General features: G+C 41.1%; 1 protein-coding gene across 2 annotated transcripts in view; it reads left to right on the top strand.

Annotated features, from left to right (window-relative positions):
- The window catches only part of wscd1b (WSC domain containing 1b), a 19,665-nt gene extending 595 nt beyond the window's left edge, over window positions 1-19,070 (top strand). The window contains exons 2-9 of one of the 2 annotated variants that reach the window (XM_034890264.1): window positions 863-1,487; window positions 9,641-9,755; window positions 11,088-11,272; window positions 13,464-13,585; window positions 14,036-14,216; window positions 15,511-15,675; window positions 15,769-15,969; window positions 17,946-19,070. In XM_034890264.1, coding sequence (XP_034746155.1) covers window positions 1,097-1,487; window positions 9,641-9,755; window positions 11,088-11,272; window positions 13,464-13,585; window positions 14,036-14,216; window positions 15,511-15,675; window positions 15,769-15,969; window positions 17,946-18,298 — 1,713 coding nt within the window. In that variant the 5' untranslated portion in view covers window positions 863-1,096 and the 3' untranslated portion in view covers window positions 18,299-19,070. The remainder of the gene's footprint in view (window positions 1-862; window positions 1,488-9,640; window positions 9,756-11,087; window positions 11,273-13,463; window positions 13,586-14,035; window positions 14,217-15,510; window positions 15,676-15,768; window positions 15,970-17,945) is intronic. The other variant, XM_034890265.1, reaches the window with a different exon arrangement.
- Window positions 19,071-21,049: the final 1,979 nt, after the last annotated feature.

Raw genomic sequence — 21,049 nt, 5'->3', positions numbered from 1 at the left:
ACGACCACCGAGGCAACGGGGCTCAGTCTACTGTACAGCCAGAGCTGGTGTTAACGTGGGAACCTCTTTGGACTGGAAGTAAAATCAGCTGGATCAAAGAGGGGCTTGCCAGAAACCATAGTAACAGAAAAAAGCCCCCAGAAGCGGGTCAGGGCTGCACCTCACTCCTCTATCCAGTCAAAGTACCAGGCTTCATGAAACACTGTGAACACTGTGAACACTGTGTTTGTGTGTGTGTGTGTGTGTGTGTGTGTGTGTGTGTTTTACACCCTAATTAGTCCAAAATCTTCACTTCATCTCTGCATGTTTTATTTCTACTCATCACTTATTCATCTCTCCACGGATTGTCTGCATACCACTATGATAATCCCCATTTCATAAGCGCCCATAATGCGCTCTCCAGACAGGTTTTTATCACATGATGTCATTTGAACGTGATAACTGAGACTAAGACAGTGCCAGTGTTCAGAAAAACATAATCTGATGGTGCGGGAATTGAAATAGAATCCACTTTGAAAGCCATGTTAGGAAAGCTTGGTGTTATTTCATAACTTTCCCAAAACAGATGAATGTGATAGCAGAGCACAAAGCCATGGCACACAGACCAAACAGGAACTGCAGTACACAACTTGAAGGCAGGCGTTTGAATTAAAAACAAATAGCAGGAATGAAAGCGACGAAGCAGCAGAGACCAAGGGATGTGTTGCAAGATGCTGCAAGACAGAAACACAAGCCCATATGTCAACATGAGCTGCCTCTAATCCGCCGGGCACATACTTGCCTTCCCTTAGACTCACATACAGAGGAAAACACGTTAAATCTAGCTCATTGTGTGTGTGTATTTTCTATATTTGAACTTCAGGTTTTCCCTGAGGATCATCCTGGAGTCAGTGACCACAGCCTTGGATAGTGAACCCCTCTCTGTTGACACATCCGTTGATCCTCTGCTGCTATTGGACGATAAAGGACCAAGACTCAATGTCTACAGCATGACCTGATGCTGCAGGTCTTTCCAAGATTATGAAGTAATACGTCGGCTCTTCTCACTCCCGGTCCATGAAATGGCTTTCCGCTGAGGTGAGAGACAGTAACCAGGATGGTGACGCCCCACTACAGACTGCACTGCCTCCTGAAGCGGGCCCAGATGCTGTTGCTCGGCCTGGGTATTGCCTATCTGATGGCAGGCAGCATCCTCCTGCTGCAGCGCTCCAGCATCAGAGTAGCCCAGCCCAACCTGGCCAGCCTGCCGCCTCTGCTGTCTCTCGCAGCACCTCCTACCGCCCTCAGGGCGCCAGGCCTGGGCGTGAGGGCGCGCTCCAGATGGGCCGCCATTCAGCCTGTGTCCGCAGGGGGAGGCAAGGCGGGGCGACACTGGCCCGCTTCCCAAAGCCTGGGGGTCCAACACGTGCATCGCCGCTGGTTTCACAGTCTGCTACCAGAGAGCCCAGAGCAGAGAGTCCCTCTCCACAGAAACAGCCGACATAAAGGTAAATAACTACAGTATACAGAACTGACAGCTGTGTCTGTTGACACATTTGATACTTAGAAGTAGAGTTGCAAAGATTAATCGATTCATCGGTTTGAGTTATTTGGGAAAGAAACTTCTGATTGCACTTTGTTAAATGTGAACAAATTCTAGTTTCTTCTCTCTGTGACAGTAAACTCAATATCTTTGAGTTGTGGACAAAACAAGACATTTGAGGATGGGCTTCAGGAAACACTAAGTACCAACTTTCACATTGTTCAAAGCAGCCAGTGTGAATGTTAACATGAAACCACTGGCCACTGCTCGCCCTATTTACATTAATTAGTGTGCCAGTGAGGTGTTAACAAGATGGAGGTGATAGACGGCTGCTCAGGAGAACGCAAAATTAATGTTATTGATCAGTGCACAGAAAGGAATCTATGAGGAGTCTAATGAATTAGGTTGTGCTTTAACCTGATCTCTGATATGGCTGCTAAAAGACAGCTGACCTGACAGACTTGTGTCAATGTGGCATTATCACATCTAACACGGTTTTGCCAATCATTAACTGACCTTTTACATACACATCCGTGGAACATGTATTGCCAGTAGACAAAAGCAGACATTGCACAGTCAGTGAAAAAGCTTTCAGCTTTAACACGATCAGCTGCTATGGAGCAGCGGCAGGGAGGAGATGTGTGATTGAAAATATCCCGGTGCATATGTGCCGACTGAGACGCTGCTTTTCCTGTGAATAATACATGAACAAGCAAATACACAAGTTTATTTTCTGTGTTGTGATTTAGGATTTAGCTCGATGGCCTGGAGCCGAGGTAATACACTCTCTGCACACGGCCTCCATAGCGCATTCACAACAGGCTTCACTGACATTTTTGAGAAGATCATTATGACCTTAGAACATTTAGAAGAGCAGCATTATATATTCATATGACATTTTACTTGGGGCTGCTTCAGATCTTGTAGATAAGGCTTATCGCTCACTGATCCCTGATGAAGGAAAAGACAGGCAGACACCAAAGTAGTTTCATGCAAATAAATTATTAATTGTGAAGATAAAAATGATACCCTTCCTAACTCGTGCTCATTGTAAAGGAGCCTTTTCCATAACTTTAGGACACCCCAAGAGATTTCCTCTATTGTTTAACTGTGCCTGTCAGTGCCTGTGCCTTTTTTGTTGAAATGACATAACAATGGAATGACCTCCAGTGGAAGATTTGTTCTTTCAGCTCCTTCCTGAAAAGCATCCTACAAGAGCTTTTAATCCTTCTTCTAAGCAGACACTGCATAACCGCTCAGTCACTAAGAAGGGTAATACAGATGAAAAATGTTGCAGGCAGGAACGAGAGCCATTTCAGAAACAGCCATCTGGCAAAGGTTCCTTTTTAAAAGTATTACCCGAGACTCAGAATTAAATTACCCGGGCCCCACGCTCTGGAAGAGGAGCTGGTTGAAGGTTTCAGGGGGGGGAAAGCAAGGCCCCAATACCGGTATCATTCAAAACCTTCTACAATACACCTTTTAGCAATAAGTGTGTTTCTCACTATCAGTGAGTGCTCGGTGAGGGGGGGGGGGGGGGGGTCAGCGCTACAGCCCTTATTTGCTTCCTTGCTGAGAATTATGATGATAATCACTGCCATGAAGTTGTGAGTTCATCCGGTAAATATGAAGCTACTGTAATGCAAGCGGCTGGTTAGCTTAGCTTAGCTTAGCTTAGCTTAGCATAAAGATTAGAAACACGAAAACAGCTAGCCTGGCTCTGTCCTAGGCTTAAAAATCGACCCTTTAAGCTCACTCAGCAACCCATTCCACCTGATTTGAGTAATCCATGTGCTAGACACTTGACACTGTGAAGTTGCTAGGCAACCATTGAAGACTTCAGGAAGTCACTGCCTCCAGCCAAAAGAAACAGTCCAGCAGGACAAACCCCTCCGTAAAACAACCACAACCACTAGCTGTGTTGTCTTCCCAAAATGAACACTTTTGTTGATGCTTTTAATCGATGTTTCAACTTTTTTGTCCCTTTTTTCGACACGTTTGACACTTGTTTTCCAACGTTTTGTCTTTTTTTTTTACGTTTTCAACGTTACGTAACACTAACTTATTAACTTTAGTTTTACGGGTATTTTAGATTTAAAGGTCAATAAACCTCATTTTTAGGAAATTATACCTAATACTTAATCATAACAATATAAAACAGAGAAAAGCAACAAATCCTCCCATTTGAGAATCATGTGTTTTTACTCAATAAATGACTGAAAAGAAAAACATAGACACATTTATTTGAGACCATTCCCCTAAATTTGGTTATCAAAGAATTTTTACATAGCGATGTAGTGAGAAAAGCATTTAATTATATAAAAATAGAATTGTCAGTGCTATTTCTAAAACTTTATAATGGCAACACTGTTGCTAACTTGGCCTAAATAGATATTTTGGTTTTTTTTTTTGTTTCAGCAACATATATCACTACCTTAATATCTGTGAAGTCAGATATATGCATATTCATTATATACATATATATCTGCCAGGCTCTACTCTGGAACAAAGGATTCATAAATAAGGATATTCATTAAAAAAACTCAATGTCATCAAAAACTATCACAAGCCAATTAGTTTCTCTGTGTTTGGAATATAATATTTAAGTCTGTGGTTTGCTTTATAACCTTTCCCTGTTTTTTTTAAATTCTTTATTCCATGTTTACTCACTGACTATTTTGACACACAGTACATAGCATTAATTAATACCCAGGTGGGAAGGCTTGCAAATGCATTTTTATTTTTATTTTTTTTATTTCTAGATCCGTGAGCCCTACCTATCCAGACATTTAATAATAACAGTGGGAAATGTCTTAAACTTGTGTGTACTTACATGATATGTAGAGCACATATCACAAGGATTACACACCCAGAAGATGTGCAAAAGTAAGCAATATTGGTCAACCATATCTGCCCCTCCCCCCCACTGTCCAGCTGCCACAATCCAGATCAGAGAAGCTCTGAGTTGATCTCAAGCACGGGACTGAGAACTGGACTGTCAATGTATTTTTTTAATTTTCATGTTCAGGTTAATCCTCCTCATGTCATCTCTATTTTTATATATTCTGCTAGAATCAGTCCAACACAAGACTGTGATCACGCAGCTCTTTAGGGTGAAGATGTGAATCCACGCTCAGAAAATATCAGAAAGGATTTTAAGATGGAGTCTCGGAGGTTTAGCGTACCTTCAATTTTTCCTTTAGTTGTTTTTATGGCAAGCAGAATAAACTATTTTAGCATATTATGAGGAAATTATGTTCAAATTTACAGCAAATGTCCTTTATATTTAGTTTTTTAATCCTCATGTTTTACTGCTAATCTATTCTATCAATGACAAACATTAGTAATTTAAGGTTAAATTGAGTAAATGTAATATTTATGAAGTACTTTATAATTTATTAATTAAATTACTATATATATTTATATTTATATATATATATATATATATATATATATATATATATATATGTATTTCCTAAATCAAAACTACATATAGTGGAGGTTTTTCCCCACAATACAAAATTACCTTATAGACAAAAAACACGCAGATTGTTTTTGTTGCGCCGCTGCACTTATGTATACATACAGTATACATTTGAAGTATTTGTATTATTTGAATCTTCACCATTTCTGAAACCAAACCCATCCACTGTACATCTTAAGATTATTCTTTAAAAATATGCATTTTTATGTGACAGCGAAGTGAGAGGGGATGACACCCCCCACATACATCTACATCGTTTTTTTAAAATAGTGCAGATACTGTACACAGAAAAAGGGGGGGGGGGGGAGGGGATGGTACTCCCCAAACCCATATACCGCACATCTTCTTATGGACTTAGGAGGTAACTGTGACCACGTGATATTTCAGCTTCTCCAGGACAAACCCTGTTGAGATGATCCTCTCCCTGACCGGGCTGAGACCCTCTCTGCGGAGGTCTGGGGGACTCTTCTCACATCTGTAAGGATATTATAGACCCAGCGGCGAGACTGAGAACCCTCTTCAGCCCACTTTGATGGTCACACTGGGCACACATGCTACCCGTGACTTTGGCACATGTCCTTATACTTGGCCATCTTGTCATTAGCTTCCTCCATCCAATCCTGGAGGGGACAATCAGCTCCACCACAGCTGTCTTCGTGTTTAAGAAAGCGTTTTTCTCTCTGACAGCACTCCAAATGTGCTAATAACAGAGCTACGTGTTGGAATAGACCGGAATTCTCCTTTAACGCTCCTTTTGTCCTTGGGTTTGGCCCTTTTGAAAAATGTCCATATCTGAAATATGGGTATAAATTACCACAAAATATGGATTGGATTCCTTACAACGCTCTTTACAAATACTACTGAACACTTTCATTCCTGAATAAACTTATCTGTACGTTCCTCTGATCCTAACTTTTAGTCAAAATAATTCAGAATTTCTGCTTTTTTAACACAAATTTAAGGTATAATTCTATATAAATGAGGGTTAAAACTAGTGGTAGTAAGGTGGTGTTAGTGAAATCAAGAAAAAGTCTAAAAAAAAGGACGAAAATGTCAAATCTTTGTCCATTTCTGTCCCGGGAGGACAATACAAAGGTTACCCCTCCACTGCAGCCGTCTCCTTCACTTTGATTAAGCAATGACCCGCGTGGGGGGGCTCACCTTGGGTGATAGCTCTTGAGATGCTCCCTGCCACAGCACTCTACCTCTGAGTGCTTTCAGGCAGCTGCTGGTGTTCTCCAGTGTTTGTCTCCCGAGGCGGCGGGTGACTCAGCCTCGCCCCAGCACCGGCTGGACGGCCTTTAGAGGACATCGCAGACTGATTGAATCCCAAATTCGATATGGGGATGCTCGGCCTGCCAGATTTCCCGGTCCATTGCTTTTTGTCCATTGTGCACCTTGCTGCTACATCTCTTTATTCATTGTAGCTGGTCTCTCCTCTGTGGCCAGTTGGCATCCGTTTCTTTTGATGCGGCTATAAAACATACATAAAGCTGAAACCCCAGTGTCCTTGAAACCTTTTAAAGTCTATGTATTGTGCACAAGGATTTGTAAAATTAACCTAAAAGCCAACAATGAGGAACTGTCTGCATGCACTACACTCACCAAAAGTCACCTAACCAGGGCTGGGTATCGTTCAATTCAATGTCAATACCAATATTGTGACTTCTTTACTTTTTTTGGACACCAATTTAACAAAAGGAAATTACCACATTATGGCACAAATCTTTGAATGTACGTAAAACATTAAAGAGCAGTTGAAAACAATTAAATGTCAACTGTGAGATTGAGTTACCTCAAACTGAGCTTTCTGTGGAAGATCCTTAGATGAAATACAGTTGAAAACCTACACGCATGAATACCAACCAATCATAAATGAATGCTGCTTCCCCCTGTTGAGTCCTGGCTCTGGGGACAGAAAGCAGACCTGTCCCAGACCCCCTGTAGAGGTCTGGGTGGTTCCTAGTGTAGCAGCGAATCAGAAATGTATTTTTGCTTTAACAGAAGTATTTTGAAGAACTGAATTGATGTGACCCACTTTCTTGGTCTTAGTGCATTTCTGTGAGGGATTTTTATTTTTATTCTTATGATTGTGTGATATATGTGTGTATATGTGTTTGTTGTGTTATGGTTGTCTTGTTACTGGATGCCTAAAATTGGGGATGAATAAATTATCTATCTATCTATCTATCTATCTATCTATCTATCTATCTATCTATCTATCTATCTATCTAGTGAGAACTTGAGCGGCCTTACGTGAGCCAGTCTCTGTGTGAGGTTGTCTTTTTCCTTCGTGTCTCAATGACATGTAACGTCAGCCAATCTCAAGCATTGTTAGATCTGATGAGATTTACTCCTTAGGTATTTTAATTGGGTAATTTCCACGCTCAATACACAAAATTCAATATCCAATTTACCGGTACTCAGCCCTACACCTAACTGCTCACAACATACAGTTCCTGATTGGGTAAAAAGCATGTAACCTATACAAATACATGTTAGTCTCAGACCCAAGGGGCGAGATATAAACGACGTTGGCACACAAAGAAATGCAGACTGTATGCTACCCTTCACACACAGAGTGGTGTTTTTTATAGAAGACTTTTATGTGTCAGCTGAGCTGAGCTGCATGTGGCAATGTGGCAAAGACAAGGATAACATCAAAGGCTGAGTTTTTATATGGAGCCTTAATATTGTCAGCACATCACAACAGTCTGTCGTAGCCTGTTATGCGTCACACACCCCTTTCTACAGGAGTCATTCTTATTCTAGAGCAAATAAAGAAGTTGACTGTATTGTAGGAGTAATTATGATCTATAGTCCATGATAGATTAGGCCTAGTCATGGTATAAATTAGTGGGATATTAACGGCTCACAATGCATGCTGGTGTGTATAATAACTGTGAGTAAGTGATGACACAAAGGCTGCTTTGGCATGGTTTAAGCACGTTGCCAGTGCCAGACTAAAGACGGAGGAAGTCTGGTTAGTGTCCAAATCCACAGCTCATTGTGTGTGTGTGTGTGTGTGTGCATTGTGCCTTCAGAATTATTCTAATCACTACAGGCATTCATTGTAATTGTTCTGTTCTTGTTTGTAAATGTGCTTAAAGAAGAAACTTCATATTTCGTGTAATTTGTGTTATGCTAGGGCTCATGTTCATGATCAAATTAAACTGTCGTTCAGTTGGATTGATGTATCATTAAGCCAATGAAATGTCCCAGAGCCCAAGGTGACACCCTTAAATAGCTTTGTTTGGTCCGGCTAATGATCAGATATTTCCTTTCTTTTATGTCTGAGCAGTGGTGGAACGTAACTAAGTACATTTACTTAAGTACTGTACTCAACCCTTGTGTGGTCTTCCCGTCGACCTGCAGCTTTGTGTTTTTCTGGGGCAAAATTTTGACATTTTTATGTTTTTTTTCCTTCACTTTTCTCAGATATTTTTTCCAATTTTTGTTGTTGTTGTAAAAAAAGTTTTTTTCTCACATTTACCAATTTTTTTTGTCACCTTTGGCGACTTTTCCAATTTAGTTTGGTCACTTTTTTCGCAAAAGAAAAAAAAAAAAAAAAAGTTGAATTTTTCCTGCGTTTTTGAATCTTTTTACAACATTTGTCACTTTTTTTCAATGTTCTTTCACCAGAGTTCTGATATATCATTCTTTTGTAGACGGGTCAATTTGACCCCGATGACAACAGGAGGGTTAAGTACAAATGTTGAGCTACTTAGAATAGAATAGAGTAGAATAGAATAGAATAGAATAGAAGGCCTTTATTGTCATTATACACTAGTGCAGTACCTGTGCAACAAGATTGAAGCAACCCCTAAACAGTGCCGACAAGAAATATAAAAATATAAAATATAAAGTATAGGTAGTGCAGAGAAAAAGAGGAGGGGAACCTGGTGCCCAGTCCTGATAGCATACATATACTCTACATACTGTCTATAAAATAGTTTTGTATATACATGTGCAAAACCATAGTTTGGTGTAGTTTATAGTACTTTTCACCCCCCTTTCTACTTCTACTCTTAATTCAGAGTGAAATATTGTACTTTTTACTTCATTACATTCATCTGTTACAGCTTTAGTTATTAGTTACTTTATGCAATAAGATTAATACAGACAAAATGCATGTAGTTTATGAAATTCAATGTTTTATGTTAACTAAACTAACCAACAATATAATGTAATACAAGTCCAGCTAACATGATTAGACTATTAAACACACAACTGCTTGGATCCTTTACACTTTCTACAATGGGAGGGTTTTTCTTTAATTTCTTTAGGAAATTTTACTTATTTGCATACTTTTACTAACGTACCATTTTTAACGCAGGACTTTTACATGCAACAATTTTAAATTGTGGTGTTAGTACTTTTATTTAATGAAGTAAAGGATCTGAATGCTTCTTCCACCGCTACATCTGAGAAGCTTGCTTCATATTTTCTCTTGAAAAACATTGCTGGTTTTCTTTTGTCCGACTAATCAATTAATTGACTAATCATTTTAGCTCAAAATGATGTGGAAACACACACACACCTTTTTTTCAAATGAACAGTGTCCATTGTGAAGCCACGTGCTGAGTGCCTTAATAGGGAATGTGCCAGTCTGAGTGCCCTTCTCTCCCATGCAGGAACATACATGGGTTGCTTTCTGCACAACGCCAGCGAGCGAGCCCTGGGAGGAACCATGCTTTATGACCTGCGCAAAATGACCAGTTCTCTGTGTCAAGACACCTGCTCAGAAAGGTAATGCATTGGCGGCGGGCTCCACAGAAGGCCTGCTGTTTGAGTAAATGCTTTGGGATCTCAGTCTTGTCCATGAATGCCTTCTGTGTTTGGCGCCAGCGGAGAGCCAGGTGGCTGGGTGACAGTAAAAGATGAGGGGGGTGAGAGAGAGGGGAGAGGGGAGAGTGAAGAGCAGGCCAGGACAGAAGGCTTGATCTATTGCAAAAGAAGGAAGGAGGGAGGTGTCTATGTGTTAGAAAGCTGAATGAGCTGACTGCAGCACTTAGCGAATCAATCAGAGGTTGGATATGTGCTTTCCTGTGGCCGTGGTGGGAATCTCTCCGGTTGGGTCAGTGTGAGCTGAATTTGCAGCATTGAATTAACAGTTCAAAGCTGCAAGGACACGTAAATGTGATTTTATTTTGTGACGATTTACTGTCGGCAACTACATCATATCCGTTTCTAGCAAAACAGAGCGAATGCAGAAAATCCATGTAATGTTCGTCTTTACAAATTAAATCAACGTCAGACAGACTGATGGCCATGTGATGTGCATTCTTCTTAGAAAACAATTAGAAGTGTCTCGTGATATATTGTCTCTAGAAGTTTATTTTTCAACCTTTGTTTTAGTAAAAGAAGGAAAAGAAAACCACAACACAAATCCAATTGACACCCATGTAGCGTGAAAAGACTCAAATTGGGTCAAAAGCACGTTGTCCCAGCCCTAGTGAAGAGGCAAGTGGATCTTTCAAAGCAAGGAATGACGCTAATATTTCCTCTTAATACCTTAGCAGCAAGGGCACAGTGTAGGCCCGCCGAACAGAAGAGCAGAGGACAGATGGAGGCAGTCACACAGAGTCGCTGCTCCCAGTCCCCCATCCACATTGAAAGCAGTCGTGCATGTTACCTGAGTGGGTCCAATTACCGCGATGAGTAAAAGTAAAAAGTCAAGGCAATTTGTGAGGGAGCTTCAAAGGAAATATGTGAAAATGTCAATTTTGATGAGGTCTCCGTCTTTCCCAAGGAGGGAGGATAAAGCGGGGGAGGATGAGTCACGACAGCCTTGATATGTAAAGTACAGATCAGAGGTGAGTGCAGTTCAGCTAGCAAAAAAAAGAATTACACAGTCAGATGAGTGCAGATGGAGAAGCACTGACAAATATCGCAGGGGAGGGACCACGCTGTGGATTCATTGCGGGGAAGTTTGACTTGAATAATAAATTTGAAATGTTAACTAATGTCCCGTGGCACGGCTAAGCCTGGGGGCGATAGCTTGTGGTTATGCATTGCCCTTGGCTAGTGTGTGTGTGTGTGTGTGTGTGTGTGTGTGTGTGTGTGTGTGTGTGTGGCCAGTGGGTACCAGTTTGCAGGTCTGGAGTATGGAGCTGAATGCCACTGTGGGAACCGGATCAGTAGCCCACAGGCTCCTGAAGAGGACTGCAGTGTGGTGTGTCGGGGGGAGAGGGGGTCTCCCTGTGGAGGTGTAAGCCGACTCTCCATTTACAAGGTGGAGGAGCAGCTGCCAGGTCACAGAAAATGTGAGTCAGCTTCCCCCAGGGAAGACACACAACTGTTCGCTGTTTCCAAAATTAAAATCTCAAAAGCAAAAAATAAGTAAAAGTCAGTCAACAAAATGTGATGTGGAAATGCACACTTCTCATCCCTAAATATAGCAATTTTGAAGCATAATTCTACGCAAAAGCACACACTGTACATGTTCTTCCTCTGAGCTCCACTGTTGTTGAGAAATTAATTTAAAAAAACAATGAGTCAGGCACACACAATAAATACTCACTAAAGCAGGGGTTACCCACAGCATCCCTTTTTTCTCTGTACATCTCCTTGTTTCATTGTAAATGCTAGAATTCTTTGCCTTAATGTGAAGCACTTTGTGTAATTTACTTATGATTTAGTATTTTTTGGGGGCTTTCCAACAGAAAATAAAAAATTTAATAAAAGACACTAAACATACACGCGTGCATATTTTCAGCTTTGCCGTAAAATGTGATGTATATACTGTGTAAAGTGACGAATAGGCCTATTCTTAAAATCTTAAAATCTCTCAGAACAAGTCAGCAGTTTTATGCTGTTGCTGGGCGGATATTAAGATGACAGCAACCCCCCCCCCCCCCCCCCTTGGCTGAGTTAAAGAAAATTCTCTGCTGAGTTCTCTGAGCTATCATCACCAGCTGTGGTGATTTAATACAAAGATATACTTGCATTACTGTCCATTGCAATACCCTTGGTCTGTCCTCAAGACACCCAAGGGTGTTGCAGCACCCGCTGCACTAAAGCACTACAATGTTAATCCGTGGCTGAAATAGTCCACAATGGACTGACTCCTGTTTGAATCCAGTTGGCTCAGAAATGCAGAACCGCGCTAAATATAGAAAACTTTCAAACCTTTGTTAAATAATGCAAATGTAAATACATATTTTGCGACTCTTTTTTTTGATGTTTTGTCTTCAATTTTAGCTTAGATTTTAGCTGGATTTCCCTTCATTGCTTGTGGCAAGAAGGTTTTATGATGAGTCGAGCTGATCATCTGAGTGATGAGACTGTTTTTTTTTGTAGTGTCCCTTCATAATTTAGGCTGATTAAACAGGTGCATGTTTGCAGAAAGACACACGGTGCAATTTCACTCTTGATTGGTAACATTTGTAGAAGAATATTGTCTGACTGTGGAGTTAATAGATACACATCGTCTGCACGGGGCATGTCACTGGTAACTTGGGATACACATTGTGCATGATACATAAAGAACATGTCAGTATACCTCTGTTCTCATGAAACATTTGTACATATTGCCACAAAAAACACCATATTACACGTATGCAGCCCATTTACTGCTGCTGTATAACTCCTAATTTGCGGTTGCGGAACATCTGCGGATCTGCTCTGGAACAGCAGTCCAGTCATTAGTTTTCAATTAAATTCAATGTGTGTATTTTCACTGATTGAGCGGTTGCAATCCGACTCCGTCCCAGCTCCAGCGATCCCCAGCCCTCCGGAGCAGATACACACAGCTTCGATTTTTGCCGGATGCCGGAGAGCCCTGCAGCAGCTTAGCACACAGCAGATAAAATATCTTCCAATACCTCCTCGTCTCTGCATATTTGGGTCCAAGCCTGACATGAGTCGTAACGTGACCAGCCGGTGGTTGCCTAATTTAGTTATATATCAAAAATAAGTGTGCGTATGTTTTCACACAATATCATACGAACCCATTCATATGAATGAGCTGTCACGTTGAGTTGGGTATTGGCCTTTATAAATCCAAAACACTTCTTAATTAAAGCTATGTTGATAATTCAGCTAAACTCATCCATGACCATTTCTGTCCCACAAACTGCTTGCTGTATCTTAAAGATACTCTCCACATTTTTAATGTTGGCAAGGTCAAACATACATTACATAAGTAGTTTAATACCATATACAGTATCAATATTCCCGATCGGAGGGTTGGGTGTCTCTGGAGATTTGCAGCTGAATTGTGAATGTATCATACACTAGAATTCAGTTAGGTATAGGATGGATAATTTAAATTCAACCCTGATGTCAAATAAGTCATTTAATTTTAAAGCTGACCTTCTTATCTCCACAGAAAAGCCCTAATTTCCTCCATGTCGGTGAATACATGAAAATGCTTCCTAACGCTGGTCGATGGCGGTGAATCCTACCGAATCCCTTCTTCTAATCCTTCTCAAGTGTATTTTTGTCTTTCTCCAGTCAGAAATGTCCACTACCGCGGTTGCTTCAAGTTGCCAAAAAGCACCATCAGCACCTTCCCCGTCCATTCCTTTCAGCCCAACCTAACCACGCAGTCCTGCATCGAGACCTGCACAGATAAGGTTTGAAATGACAGACCTGGTGATCACTTTATTGCACGTAGCTTTCAGTAGTGTTCTCTGCTTCCAGGAGAGGAGACTCCATAGCTCAGTGACTCTAGTGAATATTAAAGGTTGAATGTGTCTCTAATGAGAAGAACAGTCTGGATCACATACTGAGATCTTACCGGACGCAGCTGTGTCTCCTCCCAAAGCTATATTGCACATCATCAGGCAGTGGCTGCATTGTGATTCATGGTGTGTGTGTGTGCTTGCGTGCATTCACGCGTGTGGGTGTGTGTGTGTGATTAAGCTGCCTCGTGCTTTGACATTGAGCATTTTGACCTTCTATATCTGCAAAAGTTAGTGAAAATAAGGAACAAAAAGGAAGCATGGATTGAAGCAGACTTAGCCTACTGAAATAAGCTGTTAAAAAAATAGAACATGGAGAACGTTTGTGCTTTTGTTTTGCAGGAGCTGCTGCTCGCTGTGTTCCAGAAGCCCCACTGTTTCTGTGCGTGGACGTCCTCTCTTTTCAGTCTCAGCCAGCAGGCTGACAACCAGCAGTGTGTGGGGCTAAATCACACCAGCAACGCCACGCCCACAGCACCCACTGAGCATGACCACTACCAGGTGTATCACACACCTGTGCTTGGTGAGATATTTCTTATACAGATACAACCCGGTGTCGATCATGTGCATGTGAAAAGGTCTCGTTTGTAACTAGAGCTGCAAAGATGAATCAATTGATTTGTCAATAATTGGTTCCAGCTTGTACTCTTCCAGCTGAATACTCTTCACACAAGCCGAGTAAGACACACGCCACTTGGAGATAAATATGTCAAGATATCACTCTGCAATAAAAACTCAACAATCCTTTCTCAAAATGGCATTTTTGCAAAAGATTATACACGCATACACCACTTGAATTACAATTTCAAAGCAGCGACAACACACTGATGTCCTTTATACTAACCCGGCTGCCTTCAGTACTTTGTATACCTTTTTTCTCATACAGGCTTGTGTGAATGATTGTTCCACTACAAAACATCTTTCATTTCAATGAATGCAAAAATAGCAAGGCATAAGAAGAGAATAAATGCAAACACTAGTCATTTTTCACAATTTTCTGACAATTCGTAGACCAAACTAATCTATCATGCTGTGAAAATAACTGTCACTTGCAGCCTTATTTGAAACTCCAATGACGTAAAGCTTCATTCTGGGAGATGGGGCAACGGAACAGTTACCTGCCATGTCATTCATTTTTACAGATCACACTCAAATTCCAGCCTATCTTTCCTCCTGTAAAATCAAAAATATCCTACTCCATTTCCTGACACTGTCCACGAATATTGTATCACCTCCTCTGCAATTGCTCTTGAAAGTAGTGTGCATCTCAAACTGACAGGACACATCTCTCAAGTCTCTCTCAACCGTGCTGCAATTTTTGCCACATGGGACCTATTTTGTGTTACTTTTGAATCTGAAAAGTAATCTATTTTGGGCTTTCTGCATCTACACGATGCAGGATTCAAGCTTTCTTTATTGTGACACCGAAGTGTACTGTAGTACAAAGTTACGTACAAAGTTCACAGCTTAAAACCATACAACAAAGGAAAAGTGTGGAAAGGTTGAGATATTAGTTACATGAATGAACATAAAAAAATGCTTATATGGGTGTGCAGAGTATGTAGAGTGACAAATATAGATATACCAAGTCTAAAAAAATATTTTAAAAATATAAATATCTAGATACCAGATACAGACAGTTGGGAAAAAGTAAAATAGTGCTGTAGAGAACGAGGTGCAGTCAGAACAGATACTAAGGTGCATGTCAAACTGATTACTGTGTGCATGAATAGTATTCAGGCCAGTATTCAGATCTGAATCTACACTTTCAGATTGGCTTTTTCTCTAACTAAAACTGACACAAAATGTGCTTCTAGACTCCAGGTGCAAAGAGAGGATGTTTCTGCCTCAGAGATCCAGCTCCCTGGTGGCTCTTTCTAGTTTTCCTGGTGCAGGCAACACCTGGGTACGACACCTGATCGAGCTCGTGACAGGCTACTACACTGGCAGCTTCTATTTCGACGGCACACTGTACAATAGAGGTAAGGGGGGGGCAGACGAGAGTTTGAGTGAGTGCTCGGTGAGAGATTGCCACGCAGCTGACCATTATCCATTCATTTATTCATTGGTACTAGGTTTCAAAGGAGAGAAGGACTACTGGAAGAGTGGCCGCAGCATCTGCGTCAAGACCCACGAGAGTGGCCAGAAAGAGATTGAGATGTTTGATTCGGCCATCCTGCTGATTCGAAACCCTTACCGCTCCCTCATGGCTGAATTTAACCGCAAGTGTGCCGGACATTTAGGACACGCCACAGATGCGCAGTGGAAAAGCAAAGGTAGTGTAGTCCACTTCTTTATATGCACAGAGAAGCAGTCACTGGCAATGCCATGTCTTAGTTCTCAGAATCCCTCAAACAAGGCTAATACAAATGAAAAAAGGAAATCAATCTAGTAAAATCTATTTGGAATCAAAAACAGAAAGACAAAATACGGCACTAGTTGAAATATAGGAATACAATATTATACAATACTGTGGTAGACAGGTTTACAGTAATAGAAAAATGTATGTAAGTAATAACAACAAGTTGTAGACATGTAATTAAAATATGAAAGAAGGATAAACCAAGCTTGTAAACAGGTAGTAATATAACTATGCACTATGCAGTTGTGCTCATAAGTTTACATGCCCATGCTTAAGTTGACTAAAAAGAGGAATAAAAAATCTGGTTTATTTGAAAAAAATTGTTTATCTTAATGCCTTAATTAAAAAAATTAGGTAAAATCAAACCTTTAAGGAGACCCATGTTCTTTGTGAATGAATGATGTATTGTAAATTAATAAATATTCTTCCTAAAAATACAGGGGGCATAAGTATACACCCCCCTGTGTTAAATTCCCATAGAGACAGGCAGATATTTTATTATTAAAGGCCATTTATTTCATGGATCCAAGATACTATGCATCTTGATATAGTTCCCTTGGCCTTTGGAATTAAAATAGCCCCCCCCCCCCCCCTCCACAATCTAACCAGCTATAAGTCTAACTGAAATAAAACCATGCCAGTCTCTATGTATGGTGAAGGGTATGCGATGATGCCCCCCATCATCACATACTATTTTAATTCCTAAGGCCAAGGGAACTTTATCAGGTAGCACAGGATCCTGATCCATCAAATAACTGCCCTTTAATAATAAAAATGTCAACTTAAGCATGGGTATGTAAACGGATGAGCACCACTGTATATAAATGTACTGTGTATGTTGATAGTAAATGTTGACAATGGGTTCAGTGGATTGTACAGAGTATGACATTGTTCTGTACCTTAATTCATTTTCTGTGCTTCAAAGTTGCACCAATTTAACATTCTTTCATTTTGTCCCCATATCAACTTCTTGAAATCAGAGACAGAACTGAGGAAACTTTGAATATGAATATTCTCTATTCCATCCACGCAACACACATAGCTGAGGGAATGTCACTCTTGTCATCAGTTAGTATAAGATCTAACAATTATATTCACAAGTCACATAATGCTTGAGGAAACAAACTGTCATCTACTGGTGCTTTTCCACTGCATGGTACAGCAAGGCTCTACCTAACTCCACTTGCTCTTTGTTTTCCAGTTGCTAAAGTTGTGGATAGTACCTGGTACTTTACTTGGTACCACCTTGGTCAAGGTTCCAAGTGATACTAGAAGGTGGAGTTAAAACACTGCTGACTCCTGATTGGCCAGCCAAACTGTAACGAGCGGGACATCCTGCACAAATCCGACAATCTAAAAAAGCCAAGCTACCGTCAATAGCGACTGCAATTCTTACATTCACTCCATCGAGATTTTACACTGTGGTGTACACTATACCGTACAATTAACAAAGTACAGACAGTCCACTGTTTGGTTGCAGATGAAACTAGCTAGAAAACAGCTAGCTAGACTATCTGTCCAATCTGAGGACTATGGTTACCTGGTCCTCAGGTCTCTGTAGGGTAAATCCAGACACCCAGCTAGACTATCTGTCCAATCAGAGGACTGTGGTTACCTGGTCCTCAGGTCTCTTCTTGGTAAATCCAGACAGCTAGCTAGACTATCTGTCCAATCAGAGTTTTCCGTTGCATGACTTAAACTACTTTTGAACGCACACATGTTCCACCAAAACAACTTGTCAATGTCACAGCAGTTTCACGCGGTGCCGATCATCTGGGAATCACTTAGGGGGTACTTTCTGAAGTAGAAAAAAGAACCGGTACTAAAAGTGAGTCAACCAAGCAAAACCATGCAGTAAAAATCCTCAATTGTGCTCTCTGTCACCTGCAGAATGGCCTGAATTTGTCTCCAGTTACGCCCCCTGGTGGGCGTCCCACGCTCTGAGCTGGGTAAAGTTTGGACGCCGCCTGCTGGTGGTGCATTACGAGGAGCTGCAGAGAGCTCTTCTCCCTCAGCTCCAGCTCATCACAGCCTTTCTGAACATCAGTATGACTGAGGAGAGGCTGCTCTGTGCTCAGAGCAACCAGGACGGCCATTTCAAGCGCTCGGGGGCACAGCAGCCCTCTTTTGATCCATTCACTCCTGACATGAGACAGATGATTGACCCCTTCATTCACAGTGTTGACGAGGCCCTGCGGAGCAGGAACCTTAGCGGACTTCCACAGGAATACCTTCCCAGATGATGATCTGAAAAAGTCATACAGTACACTTAGCCCTTTTTCAAATGACTGGGGTTTGTGAGAGACAAGTTCTTCCCATGAGTGCTCTGCGCGGAACAGACACACACTGGCTGATGTAAGTGGGCCACCACACTCTTTAATTACCCAGATGCACTGTGAATGGCCACAGAGTCATGAAAGCAGACTGAAGGTCACTGGAGGAAACGTGACAATTCATTGTGAAATCCAATGGTGAAGCGTGAGGAAAGCCTCGGGGCCGGGACAGCCTCTCGGAAAAGCCGCAAATATGACAAATACTGAAGAGGATTCAACATGATTTGTTGGCCTGCAGAGTTGGGATTATCTAGCAAAGTTCCCAACTGCACAAATATGAGTGGGTAAATCCAGGATTGACTTATTTTAGTAGAAGAGGGTTTTCTGTGGCTCTTTATAATTTCACTTTAGTACATGCAGTATGTTGTGTTTGTAGCATCCACCCATGTTAATACAAATTCATACTAACACTAATGACAGCCACAGCATTTGCATTACTTAGATTATACAGAATTTCTTTGGTAATTCACTGGTTGCCACAGGTTTGCGATCATGGTGGACAGAAGCCTCAAAGCTGCTACATGTGACTGCAAGGACTCTCCATGCAACAAGTCGGACCATACATGGACTCACAAATATGTTGATCACACTGAAACCGCTTAAAACTGTAAATCCATCTGGATCTAGCAGTATTTTATTTCATTACATGCATTCCGTTTTATTAAAGTTGTTTACCCTCGGATTACCTGAAATGTTTTTCCCTTTAATGGACCAATGGACCATCTCAACCTTGTTGTGTCTTTACCTTTCTTGCCTTCACACTGAGGCAGTGTGTTAGAACACTCCCAATGTAAAGGATGCCAAGGGTGATGTTCAGATGATGTGTGTAACCACAAACAGTGGCTGAAAAAAAGCAGATACGCTTTTTTAGTGAACCAATCTGAGCAAAAGAACTCACTTTTTGAGATAGTGTACATGTGCAGGCCTTCCATTTTAATTATTTCCAATGTAGGCTGGAGGAACAGTGCCACCTGACGGCTGAATTGTAGACAATGCAGTAAAACAAGCATTGACCATTTCAACTGAGAAATTCAACTTCTAAAGGAACATAGCTAGACATTGAAAAACTGTAGAATCAGAGGCTGTGTATGAGCAAATTAAAAAAGACAACAGCGCCACTCCAGTAAGAGATGTGTAACTGCATGACGAGAGGCACAATGTCAAGAACACTATAAAACAAGGCGATTCAGTGCACTAGTCTGCAACAAATGCTTTCTTGTTTAAGCTCAGCTTTTTAATTTTGGTTGAGATAAAAGAACACTTGAATTTGATGAATTCCAAGATAAACTCTGACCTCTATGTAGTTAATGTAACACAATGTCAACATAACTGAACATTAATGTTTCAGAAAGGATTCATTGCAAGGCTGTTATATCTTATTTCAGGTTTAATTATGTTGTGTCCACCCGCTGTCACAGGGACAAGGCAAGATTTGTGTTCCAAGTCACAAGCCACAAGGTTCAACTCCTCTCCAAGCTACAAGTACCAATGTTGAATGTTACACCCAAATCCAATCCCTCAAAGCAGCCTCGATCCCCGGATTCCTGAGCTGGATCTAGTTCACACCCCTGCTGTGAACTAGATCCTTATGACACACATCTACACGGATGCAGCATTGTGCAGAAGCATCTGGAATGCACACTGGTCTCTACTGGACTTCTTCCTTGTCAGAAACATCTGAAACAGAACAGTGTGCAAACTTACCACTCACACCAAATGTCAAAGACAATGACATTTGGGGGAGTTTTTAATCTGAAAATTCAGCCTTTTCTCTTGAAGATGATTTTGCAAGATCAAAAAATTGAAATAAAACCCTTAAAAAAAATGATGGACACTTCTGAAGAGGTAATATCTTGTAGTTTTTAGGCCCTCTTTGTCTGCAAAGCTCATTGCACTGTTGTCCTTTCGTAGCAGTGATGTAAAACACATCACTCAAGCTGCTGCGCGCGAAAGTAGACAACACCGTTTTGTAAATACAGCCATACTTAGAAATACAGAGACAGTTTTGTGGAGTTGACAGACTTATATAGTTTTGTATCAAGTAATTTGGTAATGGCTTAACTGCAAAGGACATCAATTAATATAAAAAGTTGTGCACTATAGCTTTCAAAAACAGTGGAAAATATTTTTTGTATCTTCCCCGTAAATGTGTTCTTTCCTTGGTGTGTAGGGTGTAGCATGGGCTACACTCTTCCACCAAGTGTCATATCAAATCCAGTGTAACCCACCTCAGCACCTAATGGTGAATTAGTGACCATAGACAGTGGAGCAGTTAGCAGTAAAGGAGGAGATATTTCCCTCAGGAGTTGGTGCAGACCAAAGCAGAGCTATTATTAAAGGAGAGGGAATATTGGACTAACTTTCATCAAGCAAGGAGAAACATGAAGAAAAAGAAACATTAGAGTAAGCAGATTTAAGTATTTGGACTGCTGCAAATAACAAGGATCCTATTTGTGGATTTTGACTCTTGAGCTAGGTCTATGGTTGACGAGGTTGTCGTGGCGTGTGGTCGTGCAGCTTTGAATTGGTATTCAGTTGACCCAGTTCAATGGGCTGGGCTGGGAAGACTGGCAGAGGTGGCTCGCCTCGACAAACACCTGTAGGATTCTTTATGTACAGACCACAGGGAGTTGAGGGGCATTGTTTATCTCCTGACTGCAA

The sequence above is a fragment of the Etheostoma cragini genome, chromosome 13 (assembly GCF_013103735.1).
Source record: "Etheostoma cragini isolate CJK2018 chromosome 13, CSU_Ecrag_1.0, whole genome shotgun sequence".
NCBI classification, from domain to species: Eukaryota; Metazoa; Chordata; class Actinopteri; order Perciformes; family Percidae; genus Etheostoma; species Etheostoma cragini.
Note: the sequence above shows the minus strand (reverse complement) of the source record. Positions and strands in the feature narration are given on the sequence as shown.